The sequence below is a fragment of the Manduca sexta genome, chromosome 17 (genome assembly GCF_014839805.1).
Source record: "Manduca sexta isolate Smith_Timp_Sample1 chromosome 17, JHU_Msex_v1.0, whole genome shotgun sequence".
NCBI lineage: Eukaryota > Metazoa > Arthropoda > Insecta > Lepidoptera > Sphingidae > Manduca > Manduca sexta.
In genome coordinates, this window is record NC_051131.1 from 339,760 (window position 1) to 354,689 (window position 14,930).

The following is a 14,930-nucleotide window of genomic DNA, read 5'->3' on the forward strand; positions in this document are numbered from 1 at the left end:
TGTTGCAAGGGTTTTGAACGAAAACTAAATAAATAGTGGCAGCCATAATATAAAAGTAGAAGAAGCAGAAAAAGGAAAACTAGAGTTTTCACCTTGGACGCTACTACGAAAAAAATATTGTATTTGTGACCATAGTTTTTCGTCGGCGACGAAAGGCATAGACAACAAACCGGAAATACCCAATGCGGCAAGTATGCACATTTCTCTTTTTATTCTGTTGTAGACAAAATGGCTGTCAATGTCATTTTAGGTTAGGATATGCAACATGACTTTTTAGAGAATTTAAATTGAAACAAGAAGAAAAATGAAATATATTTATAAAATGGAATCAGTGATAGTTACTATAACGGCTGTTTTGTGTACTATATTGCTTTTGAAGTTAATTAACAAATTACGGTGAGTTGAAAGTAGGTTATGATATCCCGTTTTCCCGCCTGTATATTAGATAAAATTTTGGATATTGTTTGCAGGTTATTAGTTTCTTGGCGCGTAAATTGTTGGTTCTGCAACAATAATTTTTGGGTGAAGTATCCCGACCGCAATAGCTGGACTTGCCCGAAATGCGAACAGTACAACGGATTTACAAAGGTTGGCCTATCTATTTGTTTTCACCATGCATTATGTATATTTAGTACATTCTTTAACTGCTAAACACAGATAAATCATTAGATAAGTCTATTACATAACTAAAAGTGTGCAGAATTAGCCCATTAAATTGTTTCCTGGAAGCATTCTTATTTATTGGCAAAGTTTCAGGTAATTTCGCGCACAACTGGAAATATTGACAGTTTAAAGAATCTTTTTTATCTTACAATAAAGTCTTTTTAAATACTATCCACACACTTAACCAATTTGTATAAACAGAGATGAATATTTACTCAATTCTTTTACTTCTATTTTAATGAAAGTACCATTTTACCACAGGATGGAGACTACAACAAGCAGTTAACCACTGCTAATGACCAAATTATGAAAACGCCAAAGGTATTCCAAAAATCTCCACCCAAGAATGGCCTGTGCAAAATGTGTAACATAAACCAGCAATTGAAGGTGACACAGCTGGCCAACTTCGTTCCTATGAATGAGAACAAATATGACGAAGAAATAGAAGGCTACAGGTGAGGGTACTGAGTTAAGATGCACTATCTAACTAGTTGATAACACATTATCTGTAAACTAACTGATAAGAGCAAGGTTATCGTTACAAGATCAGACCACATGTTTATTAATCAGTTAAGATCACAACACTTGAACATGGCCTTTTTTCAATATTTTCTTAGATTTGGGTATTGTTATAATATAAAACCTAAACTGTTATTAGTTAACAATGCTTGCTAACAAAATATAATTCAATTAAAATATTAATGATCTAATTAGAGGTTTCAAAAAGTATTGTGAGTTTAAGCAATAAGGAAATAAACTCCTATTCTGGTGCACTACATACTGTGTATTCAATATTATACTTCTGTGTCCCACTTATGATAATATGTACAATAACACACATGTGAGTCATATTTTCTGATTAAAGAAAGAAAACATATTTTTGGATCCAAATCAAATTTAATACTTGTTCTTACATATCCGCATAATAAAATAAATTTAAATTATTTTATTAGCTGTAAATTATTGTTCCAAAATAAAATGGTAAATAAGCAAATATTTTATTTTCAGGTTACAACTGGAGAAAGCATATAAATTATGTAGTCCATGTAAAAAAGTTGTACAAATTAAACTGCACAAAGAGAAAGAAACTCTCTTGGGTTCTAAATTATTAGAGAAAAGAACCCCTGAAAAGAAAAATCACAAGAAAGACAAACAGACACAAATATTGAAGAGTTTCATAAACAGTACCTCAATGCTTATTGCATTTATACTTTTTATACTGGTTTCTTTTGAATTTTATAAGAATATAACAAAGTATGAGAATTTACATAGTACAATAACTAATATAAAAGAAATACTGACAGGTCTTCTAGAAAGAATATGTTCAATAGTAAAAATGAAGACATTACAGACATTCCCTATATTAGAAACTTATGACATAGATAATATAACACATTTACATTCAAATTTGCCAAATATGTTTAATTTTGAACACAAACAGTTTGACAGTATTAACACAATGATTCAAAAGGCTTTAGGGGGATTTGTATGTTTGATACAGATTGTTGGCAATGTGTGGAATGTCAACAGCCTCAAGTATACTGTAGCATTTGACTTGCTGTGGTCAGTATTCGTAATCATGTCAATAGCTGACAAGACAGTTGCTGTGGACCCATTAATCATTAGTTGTTTTAAGGTGGGCACATTTACTTTATTATATTTTATTATTTATTAAATATTTTATAAATGAACTAATTACTCTTGTTGCATTTCAGATGGCAAGTGCTTTGACGATTCTGTTAGTGTATAAGAATATGAAAACAAAAAAGGTTAGAAGTTCTTTAAGATTACAAGCTACTCCTAAAAAAATGAAGAATCTGAGTAACGGATCACCAAATGCATTGATTGACGAAGATGATTCCACAACACTAGACACAGATGATGATGTGTCACTTAGTAAATTTGGGTTGCATAACTATTCGGAATCATCGAATGAAACCATCAGCCCTATGAACGGTAGCATGATGAGTGGAAGAATGTTTACACCCAGGAATGACAGTGTATGGACAAAACCTAAGTTAAATTCCACATTTTGTGTTAATCCTGTATTTACCAAAAGTCCAAGTTCAGTTTCTGATACCATATTTGCCAAACCTAATTTTAAGAAATATCAGAAACTGGCTAAAGATGATTCTGATTCAGAATTAGATGAAAGTATAAGTTCCTTATGTATTGGTAGTCCCAATAAGTCAAAAAAGAAGACTAATCCCGTATTCTCATTAAGAAAATTCACTGCTTCTCCTAATTTCGTGACTCCAACACCCTTGACTCGTGCCAGACCGCTTATATCTCCCAGTAAATTAGGTCATAGCACCTCATGGGTGGCAGGAGGTTACTGGGGCTCTGAGGGGGAGCGACAACTATTTAGTATCAACGGAAGCCGTTCTTCCAGCCAAAGCTCAGGCTTTGAATCTCAGACTTCTAGCATGAACCAACGTAACATTTTTTCTCAACCTCCTTCCCGCGAGGAGTCTGTCTGTGGAGAGCCCATGGTGCAAGATAGATTCCCGAATATGAGCAGTTTAGGCAGTTGCCAACCAATGAGTAACTTCTCTAGCATCAGTTCGCCAGTGTTCCCTCAGATGCAATACAATGGCTATGTACACATACCACAGCCTAGATTGCCGCAACATAATGCTTCCAATAACGTCTTCGCTCAACAAACACAATACGTACCCGGCGACTTGTTCAAAACCCCCGGCGGGTCCGGCCTTATCAGATTGCCTCAAGTCAACTCCTTCTCTTCTCACTAATGCTCACGCACTAGTCAGTGAACTTAAATTTTTCATATACATCATATTTACTACTATATTTTTGTCATTTCGTTCCTGAAAACATTTTTGTATAGTTCCATTCACTGCCATTGTGTTATTTTGTTAAGTTATGTGACGCGATAGTATTAAGTGGTTGTTAGTTATAATATTTGAGACTAAACATAGTTATAAGATTTGCTGATCTCGTGTTGGTGCCAGGTGATGGCTATATGAAAACATTAAGAATTATTGTATTGTTACGATTTTTATATGGACGTCACTGTCCACTTCTTGAACAAAATGTGATATTATAAAGACTAGTAATTTTTGCATAAAGTGAAGAAAATGGTTCTTGATGTTATCATGATTTTGATTTTGTCATCTTAAATCGAAAACTTTTTGTGAAACTCCTGTAATAAAATATATGAAATGTAATTATGGTAGTTTTGTTTGTTTTTACACAAATATCTCATACTTCAGACATAAATAACTTACGAATCTCTCGCTCTCCTCTCGCACCGCTGTAGATACTGGTGGAGTCGCGGCGGCACATACGTGTCTTCATAAAACGAAGATATATAATCCGAGACGTCTGTGCAAGCCCACTCATATTGCTTATACTTCCTCAAACCCCACTCGGTGACATTTCCCTTGGAATTATAAAATGCAATTTTTCAATTCATACATTTTATACTTTCAGAATCAGAATCTAAAGAATTTCCTAAGATTGAACTTAATTCAAAAGCTTGTTACTGGGAAAAATGTAAATGCATGCTCCAGTGGCATAGCTTTTCATAAAGGGGCCCTTTATTAATTATTTTTGGTGTACCCTGCAGATTTTTTGGGCAGTCGCTTAGTTTATTGTAGGTATGGACCACGAGGGGCTCTGTATCACTGATGCGGCGGTAGCTACGCCCCTGGCGTGCTCTGGGTCCCAAAACGAGATCTCTGTCAGGTCCGTTAGCCTATTTCTGCCACTTATAACATCATCCGACATGTTTAGTAAAAGTAAGTAAAACTTACGAAGCACTTCATAAGATCCGGTTGGGGGTAGAACTGGTGAGCACATCTCTTATAGTAACGTTGGTTCGGGCCGCAGAGAGGCTTCGGCAAATGGTTATAAACAAGATCATTGGTGGTGACGTAGTTGCCGCAAGAGTCGTGGCTGTCGTGGCGGATTATTGAGTAAACGCTACCCTAAAATAAATTTTCGGTAGGATATTTTTATTGCAGTTAAATACAAAGACGAGTATGCTGCTCGCCTGATGGTAAGTGATACGAGAGCCAATAAACAGCAGCAACACTATACAGAACTTTGAATTACAAAGTACTGCGTGGCACACCACTTCGCTTGCTACGGTGATTTTGAAACATAAGATGTTAAGTCCGGTAATGTCCAGTACTTTGCTGGCTACGATCCTTCGAACCAGAACACATGAGTGCGTGGACACAGCCGTAAATTGGTAAAAATTGACATTACGATTTCACCTACCCAGACGGCGCGGCTTCTCGCATATGCAAACAAAGGTGTAACACAACCATATTGCATCAGGTATAAGTAAGAGCATTAGTAGCCTCTCTGCCTATCGCTTCGGGGTAACAAGTTTGAGTGTGTATGTGTAAGTGTCGAACCAGGGTAGTGTAGAGTGACTATCAATAAAATCGTTTTACATGAAGCCTTTTGTCAGTATATTTGAGGTACTTATACTTGATGTAATACCCAACTATAAATAATGAAATGAAATTGGAACCTGTAAACTATTCAATTTATTCAGTCGGAAATCTGGTTGCCGTGATTCGGGTTTCATTTTGTCGTAATCAATTTCCTCTTTTGGTGGAAAATAGAAAGTGCCGCCTTTTGGGCATTCGATCCTGTCTTCTACCCAGTTACCTAAACAAAATTAAACAAGATTTCTATTACCTATAAGTGGGCTCGCTGATTAAAAATCATCTGCAAGTCCAATGGTAGATCTAGCTAACGACATGCAAATCACACCATTCTGGTACTAGTTATTAAGCTAGTAACTCCTGCTCTGTACTAATAAAATATATTGTTTAAAATAGTAGCGCCTTAACTAATGTGAGGCTCTGGGTGAGAGATCTTTGCAAAGCCTTGTTACCCGTTTGCCTAAAGATAATAGTTGATTTCTTTGTTCCCTTTACAAACCCGAGGCCGTGGGAGTGAGTGATGCTTAGCTCACCACCTCGTAAAGCCGCCATTAACATATATCCAAATAATTTTTAGTAATTAAGTATTTATATCACAGACATCTGTATTTTTCAGTTATAATTTCTAATGATCACGAAAGAAAAATAAAGGGGAATCATGATCTATAGTCATTTTTTTACCATCACGAAAAATTTAAACCATATTTCTCCAACATAAGTAAAAATTCAAATAGGACCTTGTAAAAGTGAGGCAGCGAAATGCTTTTAGGGTCTGGGTAGGAATATTAATAATAATAATAATATCAGCCCTGTATTATATACGTGCCCACTGCTGAGCACGGGCCTCCTCTACTACTGAGAGGGATTAGGCCTTAGGCCACCACGCTGGCCTAGTGCGGATTGGTAGACTTCACACACCTTCGAAATTCCTATAGAGAACTTCTCAGATGTGTAGGTTTCCTCACGATGTTTTCTTTCACCGTTAAAGAGAACGATAAATTCACAAAGAATACACACATGATTTTGGGCTATCATCGCTGGGTAGGAATGAAAACCTATTATAGTTCGCGATATCTAAAACAAGCCTGCGGACTAAGACAATATGGGTAACTTAGGAGTTGCGTGTGTGAGTTCATTTCCCAGGATTTCCATTAGTACCTTACCTAAAAGTACGCCAGTATCATACGTCGGTCCCGGTTTCAAAGCCTTGGCAATGGCCTCCGCGCGTGTGGGCGATTTCGCTCTTGTGCTGATCATCGTGAAGAAAAAATTTAATAATATTGATTTTTTTAAAACTTGTATCGAAAATCCCTAATCTCAAATGACAATGATGACAGTGTCATGCGAAATTTATCAGTTTTACATCAAAACAGGTGTGTACTTAGAGGTGGTAGGCAGGGGGTTAATTAACTCTTAATAGCAAATAGAGTGCCTTTGATAAATAAACAGATAAAAAGTAGTGGAATATTACCACACCTATTTCACAATAATGCTAATAGGAGCGGGGCAGTAATGGCTAATCTCAGGAACTACCTGTCCAAACTGAAAAATTCTTTTTGCGTTGGATAGCCCTTTATTCGTGGAGTGCTATAGGCTATATATCATCACGCTATATTCAATAGGAGCGGAGCAGTAATGGCTAATCTCAGGAACTACCGATTCGAACTGAAAAAATATTTTTGTGTTGAATAGTCCTTTGTTCCTGGAGTGCTATAGGCTATATATCATCATGCTATAACCAATAGGCGCGGAGCAGTAATGAAACATGTTGCAAAAACGAGGAAAATTATGAGTTTTGAGAGCTTCCGTTGCCTGCGCCATGCAGAACGGTTAAAGTTATGCAACAATGATGTATGACGGGATTGTTTCACTTAAAATGTTCTAAATTTTATCACATAGTACCCAGCTGCATCTGTCTGCCTTAATGTGTTAAACTCAAAAACTACCTAACGTATTAAGATGAAATTTGGTATGGAGACAGTTTGAGACCCTGGGAAGAACATAGGCTCCCGGGAAACTACTATTTTTATAACGGAAAACTTTAGCCTGAAAAACTTTATAACGCGGGCGGAGCCGCGAGCAAAAGCTAGTTACTTAATAAGGCTATTAGGTGTTTTAACCCAGTAAACATTACACAAAGTGATAAATATTTATTAAATATAACAAGTTTATAACATCAAGTTTACTAACAGTCTTCGTTCATAAACAAATACATGAATGTAAACATATAAGTTGAACAAACCATTTAAATGTTGAGTACATCAAGTATAACTATGTTTTATATTAGTTATCATTACATAATATTTTTTAATGTAGGTTTTTTTGTATAACCTGAGAGTTGTGGATTATTAATATAGAAGTAGTATGGCCTGTATATTTTAGAGATTTGCATCTTACATTAGTTATTTAATTTCTAGAACCACTGCTATTTACTTTCATTCTAAAATGGCATTATAGTTTTACAAAAGTCAACAATGTGCAACACGGAATATAGCTTGAATTAGAATATTTAAATAGATTGGCCCAATTATTGTAATAAATGTACGCATAATAACATTTCTTTACATATTATATGATAGACATTTTAAGTAATTTAATGCATATGATAAACATTTCATAAAATTATGGGATGTTGATTCAATACTGATAAAACTTGTTAACAAAGCTTATATGCACAAGTGTAAAAATTAGCTACAACACAAGGTAATATTAAAGCAACAAAACTATTATATACCAGAAGAGATTATATATTAATAATGCGAAAATTGGTTCTTACAACATGAAACAGAAAATTATGAAGCTTATTCAAATAATACAGTCTAGTTCGGTTTTGTACATTTCTGCCGGTAAGTGTTTGGTTTAATTTGTCTTGTGGCGTAGGTTTAGTTGGTTTCCATCGACATGTTTATATTAGGCTTAGGCAGAGATTGCAACATAACTGAAAGTTGACTCTCCAAGGGGCCAGCTTGTTTGACAATATCTTTCAAGTTCTTCTCCACTTGTAACAAATCTTGATTAATTATCTCCATATTCTGTTATGTAACAAAAAATAATATAAAAGAATATGCACGAAAACAACAATATTAATAAAACTACATTATTCATCCCACCTCAATCAAAGATGTATAAAGATGCTTGAAATTCTTGTCACTGTAGCGCACAAATCCGCTTACATTGGATTCAGAATCTGATGGAGCTATTGAAGTCATTTTGCACTTAAATAAAAAATAATGTTTTATATCATTTACTGCGATTAACGAGCTAACAAAATTTATACAAGAACGTTAGTAAACAATAAACACAATTTATAAATGTAGCATTGCAGAATGAGGTTATTTGTCATAAGACCTATAATTTATGTACTTTGAGATACATTACATGTTAAACAATGCAACATCCGTGATATGGAACGCACTTAGTTTGATTTTTGACTGCTTACATTGACTTATTTTTATCGTTCAAAAACAGATATGACCTACTCGTTTATTAGTAACAAATACCTATATTATGCTAATTTTAAAAACAAAATTGCATAATATTACTAAGTTTGTTTTTACGTAAATACAATAATAAATATTTGAGATATCCAAAAGAACAAGCATAAAATATGGTGCCAAACATGGAAAACTGAAAGCACAAATTTAATAATTTCCGAACGAATCAAAACGTCAATGTCATCCACTGCGGAGGTGATTGCCTGCATTGGTTGGAGAAAAGCCAAATTTTTCGAAAATCTGTAATGTGTAAAAATCTATATATTTCGCCAGTGCATATCTTGTAAAAAAATCGCAAATAGTACTGTGCAAAGTATACGAAGTGTTGACGCGCCGTGTTCTTTCACGTTATATTAGTTATTGTGTGATCAATGTCCATCCTTTCATTTCTACGTTGTTTTTATTGCAGAATTATTGATTACACCATCAAAAATTGCTAATAGGCGCAGAAGTAATTAACATCTCAGTTAGTTAATCTCGTCCCCGTGAGATATTGTGCGATAACGGTAAAAAAACAATTGTGCATGAAAAAGTGCGTTCGCGTAATTCTTATTGATTTTCTAATTGCATTATACTGTATTCTTTGATAATTTCATTGAATTTTGTTCATATTTTATCATTTTCTCAAATGTGAGAAAAGTGAAGAGAAACATAATATGCTTATAGATTAAGTTTAAAATCCTAAAACAAATGTATTTATCTAGTGTTATATTTAGTCAACACTGAGAACTTTTTATTAAAATATAGCAAAATATTTATTTCCAAACACCAATGAATGTATCACTGCTGTTTGGAAACAAGGTTTAAAAAAAATTGTTGATCAATTTTAACAATAATCTAGGAATACATTGCAACACATTTTATTAAGAATTATTCTTTAATAAATCATGTTATTTATTTGATTACAGCTTTTCATACAATCTAAATATCTTGGTATTTATACCATTGAATGAAATTATTAAGTTATCGTGGTAAATGGTGGGTTATTTATGCATATTTGATACTATTCTTTGACAATGGTACTGCTAGGCTTACTTTGCCATGGTAGGAACTGAGAATACTTTACTTGGGAATTACATTTTTTTTAAACATTAAGATTCCACTGTCCCTTGTGGCACTTGGGAGAAGACAGTCCAATAAATAAATTTGCAGTCAAGTATTTTTTTTTATTGAAATTAGTATTGAACAAGTTTGTTGCAGCTTATGAATAAGGAACAATGCTTGTTTCTATGCACTATTAGTATTAAAAACTGTGCTCAATGAGAAATTCAACTAGTTAAGTGTGAGAATTAATCTATTATTAGACCTAAAGCTTTGGTTTAGTATAATGCTATAGAAATCTAATGGGTTGGATCATACAACCCTTGAAAGCTTTGGCAAAGAATCTTAGTAGTTGGTAATAGTCAATTCAGTTTTGGTTTAATCACTTAAACCTACACTTGATCTTGATTCAAACATTACTGCATAATAAAACAAATATTCAAGCTTGTTGTAACTTCCAAGGCTTTGTTTCTACACATCATATAAGTCAAGATGTCTCATTACATCATAGGCTAATAAAAGATGTTGTGTGTAATGAAAACATTATCTAAGATTCTCAGTAGTCACATTGAATAGCGTGCATTAGACGCTGTCGGGTCGCGGCCGGCGCCGGACGGGCTGGCGTCGCGACGTCGCCGTCTATCGCCCCCCTCCCTCTACCTCGCGCCTGCTGCCCGCCTCACATCAACCACCCCCGCGAACTCCTACGACACTCCAGTGACCAGTAACAGTTTCCCTCGCTAAGCTGCCAGACTGACATATTAGTTCTATGATTGTCGTAAATAACTTACGTGCAAATTGACGTTCACATTGATTATTGTCGATTTATTATCACTTGGTGACGAAACTAATAGTGACGAATTTTGGTTACTGACTTGTTTGTTTGATGTACCTAAATGGTGAAAAACATTGTATAAATAAAATAAAAACTTTTAAATTTGTAACTTACTTTTACAAAATAATAATGAATTTTATAATGAAATTTTAAACTTGCGTCCATTTGTGCCGCATGGTTGTTTTTGAAAAAAGTACCGAATAATTCATGCACTAATTCTTATTCACATTTAAATCTTCTATTCATATGCATATTTTAAAACTTAACAGCATTGAACTCAATAATTGTAATTTCAAGGAAGACAGCTTACCTTTTAACAATGACCGTACTAAAAGAAAGACACCATATGTTATTATAAAATGTACTCAGAACAGTCGTTAAATTATAGCTTCTTTCTTCAATTCTTTTGAACTCCAAAACTATTTATCTACTCTACAACTGTCTATGGTTAATTCAATTTCAGTTTTTGTGAACAATGTGTAATTGAAAACATTTATTGGTGAAGTCATGTCAGAGGAACATGGCGTCAACTGTGCTGAGAGTGCAGACGCCAATGATGGCAAGAAGGACGAAAGTGATAACGATACAGTGAACACAGAACCAAATACGGGAGATCCCGAACAACCAAGTGCCAATACATCCAAAGAAAACAGTGCCATAGATGAAGTAACAGAAGAAACCGAAGTCAAGCAAGACGGAAATGATGAACGAAGCTATGAAGGAACAATCAGTTGGACGCAAGAAGGCGACCAGTTCAAAGTGTCGTGGTCGTTGCCCGATGGAGTTGCTACGCCGAAGGATTACGTCGCGCTGTGTTACGCAGGTTAGTTTGATTCAAAAAATGCTTTCATATTCAACGGAAATTAGGTACCTACACGTGTAGTGTTGCGCGGTCTACTTCAGCCGCTCAGCGACCGTTTACAGCTGATGTCTGTGACGGCGGGTACGAACAGTCCAAGAATTTTACGAATTCTATCATGTGTTTCTAATCAACCTTTCAAAGGTATGTTACCGCAGTTGATTTATCTCGCAGAGATAGAATAGAAAAGAATTCGTTTTAACGTTTTCGTGTGTTTTCGTTTATTTTATTGGCAAATAATATAATTTCGCCAAAAGATGTCGCTAAGAAATCCGTGTTTCATTGATAAAAACGAAAGCTTTAAACTTCACAATTGTGAAGAAGTTTAAACCGGTATTGCAATGCATCAAAGAGATCCTTTTGTAGATTCTTTTAAATTTAGCATTGCACAACCACTTCAACTCCTCAAAAATATTTATGAACTTCGCAAAACAATACAAACTATTTGCACACCCCGGATCTTTAAATTTTATACAATTCAATGAAAACAGAGGCAGGTCGTTCACCTAATGCTAAACGTCACACCTGCCAGAGTCCATAAATCAAAGCAATGGCACCGAGAACTTATACTACCTACTCTAAACTGCAAAACGATAAATTGAGATTGTCATTCCGAGACATCAAATGTAGGTGTCAAAATGCCCAGTAACATCACCTCTAAACCGGAACTCGCCAGTGTTTATACGATGCTTGGATGTAGATATGGACAAGGACACGGTACCTTTCCAAAGGGACTATACAAAAGTACACCTAGTATTGTATTTTCCGGTCTATCTCTAATTATTTTAGCGTGTATCCATTTGGGGTTGTAGCCACTACGCCTTTTTACAATTGTTAACGCTATTGTAAAAAAATAAATGTATGGGAAAGACATGATATCGATAGGTCTAGAATCATCCAATCATCCACTAGTGGGAGGTTTCTCATATGTGAGAGTCCGCCTGAGTCCACCGCAATGTCTATTTCTGCCGCCAAAGCAGCAGTGTGTAGTCACTGTTGTTTTCCGGTTTGAAGAACATTATAGCCAGTTTAACCACTGGACATACATAATAAGACTTAACATCTCATGTCTCAGGATGGCGAGCACAGTGGACTACCAAGCAATACTTTGTATTTCAAGGTGTTGTATGGTTTTTCTACTGTTTATAGGCGGTCGTATAGCTTATTATGAGGCGGTAACGGGCGGACGGCTAGGTCCATCATCCAAGCAATAATTTAAAAAAAACTGTCATACATAACGTTAGCGTTAACGATTGTAGAAAGACATCTTAGCAACAACCGCTATTTTACCGTTTGCGTACTATCTTACATCCTTAACTAGTTACTCTACTTATTGTAATCGATTGTTTGTTAGGCGCGGCTCTGCTTTCAATCTTAATTATTTTGCGTTAGCTGGAAATATTTGTTCTTGCTTTGGACATTGAAACGGTCTCTGGAATATTTGGCAACTTAATAAGTAAGGAAATTAGGAGATACATTTGGCACAGATAGATAGTGCTGACGTAGAAGTTATGTAAATTATATTCAATCTTATGTTGGAACGTTGTAACATATAACGTCAATAATACAGTACAACATCATTAGATGTTTCTATAAGGCGTTATTCGAGTTATATATAGAAGGTCATCAGAAAAGGCTCCTTGGCTTTTGATGACGTTTAGCTAAGTATTAGCATTCCAAATTCCTATTCCTTTCTTTTCAAATAGAAACAGGTCGGCGTAATTGTGTTCACTGTCGAGGGGTAATCATCTCTCGACAGTCGACATTCTATTGGACCTCACTCCACTTACCATCAGGTGCCGTGGAGTCTCTTTGCCAAAAAAAAGTTTTACAAAAAAGTTAGCATTTTATAAGAAGAAGGAGGATTAGCGCGTCTTGGTTGTATTATGACTTTTATACATAGTGTTATGTGTATATCATTTTACTTCTTTCAATAAATCTTTCATAAATGTACATCATTTTACTTCTTTCAATAAACGGCTGGGTTGCAATTTACACTAAATAAGTGCAAACGTTACGCAAGTAACTGCAGTGAAACTGTTCTTTTCGGTTGTGGGAATGAGCATTTCAAAGGATAGGTTGCATCAAAACATTGGCCTACAAACACACGTGATATTATCTAGCTCCACACACCTGCTATTGTAACTTCTGTAAGCCAAGATCGATAATGACACATATTTTCAACGCCGATTTGTCTAGCTCAACAAATCTGGGGACATTAAACTTCCAAATGGACAAATATTTGAGCATTATAATCAAACATTTCAGAGAAGCCAAACATCAAAGGCTTGTGAAATAAAGCTGGTGATGGCAATTAGATTATTAAATATGATATATTGTATTCAATTGTATAGCTAGAAACACACTGGAGAAATCTTATCATTATGGGTTGTTTTTAGAAGCATTCCGGAACAACACCTCAGTCTCCCCTGTGACCATGAAGGCTGCAAAGTCTTCGAAACGTCGGGAGAAAACTAAAATATAAATAACCGCGATAAAATCCCAAATGTAGTTTAATTATAATTTTAAAACATTCCGGAATTAAGCTTGTGTGTGATTTAGTGCACAGGCTTTATTGTGGAGAACATTGAGGATTGCAACTCGCAGCGTTTTTAGTTACTTGAAATTATATTTGGATTACTGTGCACTTACCATCAGGGCCCTTATTCTGTATGATAGTGTAAGCGCGTAACGCGGCCGTGTCATGTTATCTTCGAGAAATGTGCCTGGAATGGTATTCTGTAAGCCAAATTTCTATAGTCCTAAACATGATGCGTTGTGTTATGTGCTTGTTACGCACGGTTAAAATAACGTGCGGGATAGAGAATAAGGCCCCAGATGTGGTCATTTTTCATTAAACGGTAAAAGCGAAAAAAGAAAAAGAATTATAAGTTTCGCAAATTGTTGTAAGCGCGCAAAGTAAAAACAGTGTTCATAAGACAATCAGTCGTCGTAGGTTTAGTAACAGGATCGCTAATTAACTCTCAGTGGGAAGTGAGCCCGTGTGTAGGTATTAGTGTTGCTAGGTGTGACGGTTTGCGCGGGACGTCCCGATTCTCAGAGTTCTGGGCACGTGTCCCAATTTGTAACTGATCAGGACACTAAGTATCCCGATAAATTGATTAAGAATCATTATTATAAAAAAAACAAACTATGCATCACTAGATAGATTTGTTTTGTTTTCTCGTTTCAAACGCGACTGTACCGCGATCAGTGCATCGATGTCTAAGTAGAAGTTCAAATTCAAAACAACTTTAGCATTACTTGCATTGTTTTTTTCGTTTCGATCTACGAATCTAATTCCCGATTTCTTTTAACTTGTGTCCCGGTTTAAACAAACATGACCTGGCAACACCAGTCCGTACCCCTTGTCGAGATACAATCGCCATATGTGGTGAATCCCGAAACGAGCGGAAGCCGCGTCAAACAACGCACTGTGGTGCTTTCGTCGGAACATTTATAAAGCACAATTTGGCATTCCTCTCCGCGTGGATTACTCCGAACATTCAAATCATTATGAATGTAATACAACTCTATATTGTAGCTTTTAGGGCACTTGTTAGAGACAATGATGTGTATTCAAAAAACTTATTGCATTAGGTGTTGCTCGTGGCTTC

At 35.5% G+C, this 14,930-nt stretch overlaps 3 protein-coding genes and 1 long non-coding RNA gene across 4 annotated transcripts in view; 2 read left to right on the top strand and 2 right to left on the bottom strand.

Moving 5' to 3' along the window:
• The first annotated feature begins 203 nt into the window (after positions 1-203).
• On the top strand, positions 204-3,859 carry LOC115443081. Its single transcript, XM_030168348.2, has 5 exons — positions 204-396; positions 471-588; positions 925-1,118; positions 1,672-2,299; positions 2,379-3,859. The coding sequence occupies exons 1-5, from the start codon at positions 305-307 to the stop codon at positions 3,414-3,416; spliced, it is 2,070 nt and encodes a 689-aa protein (XP_030024208.1). The 5' UTR covers positions 204-304; the 3' UTR covers positions 3,417-3,859.
• On the bottom strand, positions 3,713-6,447 carry LOC115443091. The gene is made up of 5 exons (XM_030168357.2): positions 6,248-6,447; positions 5,168-5,307; positions 4,440-4,613; positions 3,912-4,066; positions 3,713-3,826 (listed from the first exon to the last, which is right to left on the bottom strand). The coding sequence occupies exons 1-5, from the start codon at positions 6,339-6,341 to the stop codon at positions 3,778-3,780; spliced, it is 612 nt and encodes a 203-aa protein (XP_030024217.1). The 5' UTR covers positions 6,342-6,447; the 3' UTR covers positions 3,713-3,777.
• Positions 6,448-7,219: 772 nt separating this feature from the next.
• Positions 7,220-8,442, bottom strand: LOC115443114. The gene is made up of 2 exons (XR_003938580.2): positions 8,195-8,442; positions 7,220-8,116 (listed from the first exon to the last, which is right to left on the bottom strand). It is a non-coding gene; the product is annotated as an uncharacterized LOC115443114 (long non-coding RNA).
• A 321-nt stretch (positions 8,443-8,763) lies between these two features.
• LOC115443111 overlaps positions 8,764-14,930 on the top strand; it is a 179,471-nt gene continuing 173,304 nt past the window's right edge. Inside the window, 2 exon segments of the mRNA XM_037439568.1 lie at positions 8,764-9,084; positions 10,918-11,277. Of these exon segments, the coding sequence (XP_037295465.1) occupies positions 10,962-11,277 (316 nt within the window). The 5' untranslated portion in view covers positions 8,764-9,084; positions 10,918-10,961.

Excerpts from the sequence above, each read along its gene's own strand:
- LOC115443091 (XM_030168357.2), bottom strand. The coding sequence starts at position 6,341 with ATGATCAGCACAAGAGCGAAATCGCCCACACGCGCGGAGGCCATTGCC. Across the intron at positions 4,614-5,167 it reads ATAAATTGAATAGTTTACAG|GGTAGCGTTTACTCAATAAT; the intron begins GTTCCAATTTCA and ends AATTTATTTTAG. Across the intron at positions 4,067-4,439 it reads CGGATCTTATGAAGTGCTTC|GGAAATGTCACCGAGTGGGG; the intron begins GTAAGTTTTACT and ends TATAATTCCAAG.
- LOC115443081 (XM_030168348.2), top strand. The coding sequence starts at position 305 with ATGAAATATATTTATAAAATGGAATCAGTGATAGTTACTATAACGGCT. Across the intron at positions 589-924 it reads AGTACAACGGATTTACAAAG|GATGGAGACTACAACAAGCA; the intron begins GTTGGCCTATCT and ends ATTTTACCACAG. Across the intron at positions 2,300-2,378 it reads TAATCATTAGTTGTTTTAAG|ATGGCAAGTGCTTTGACGAT; the intron begins GTGGGCACATTT and ends GTTGCATTTCAG.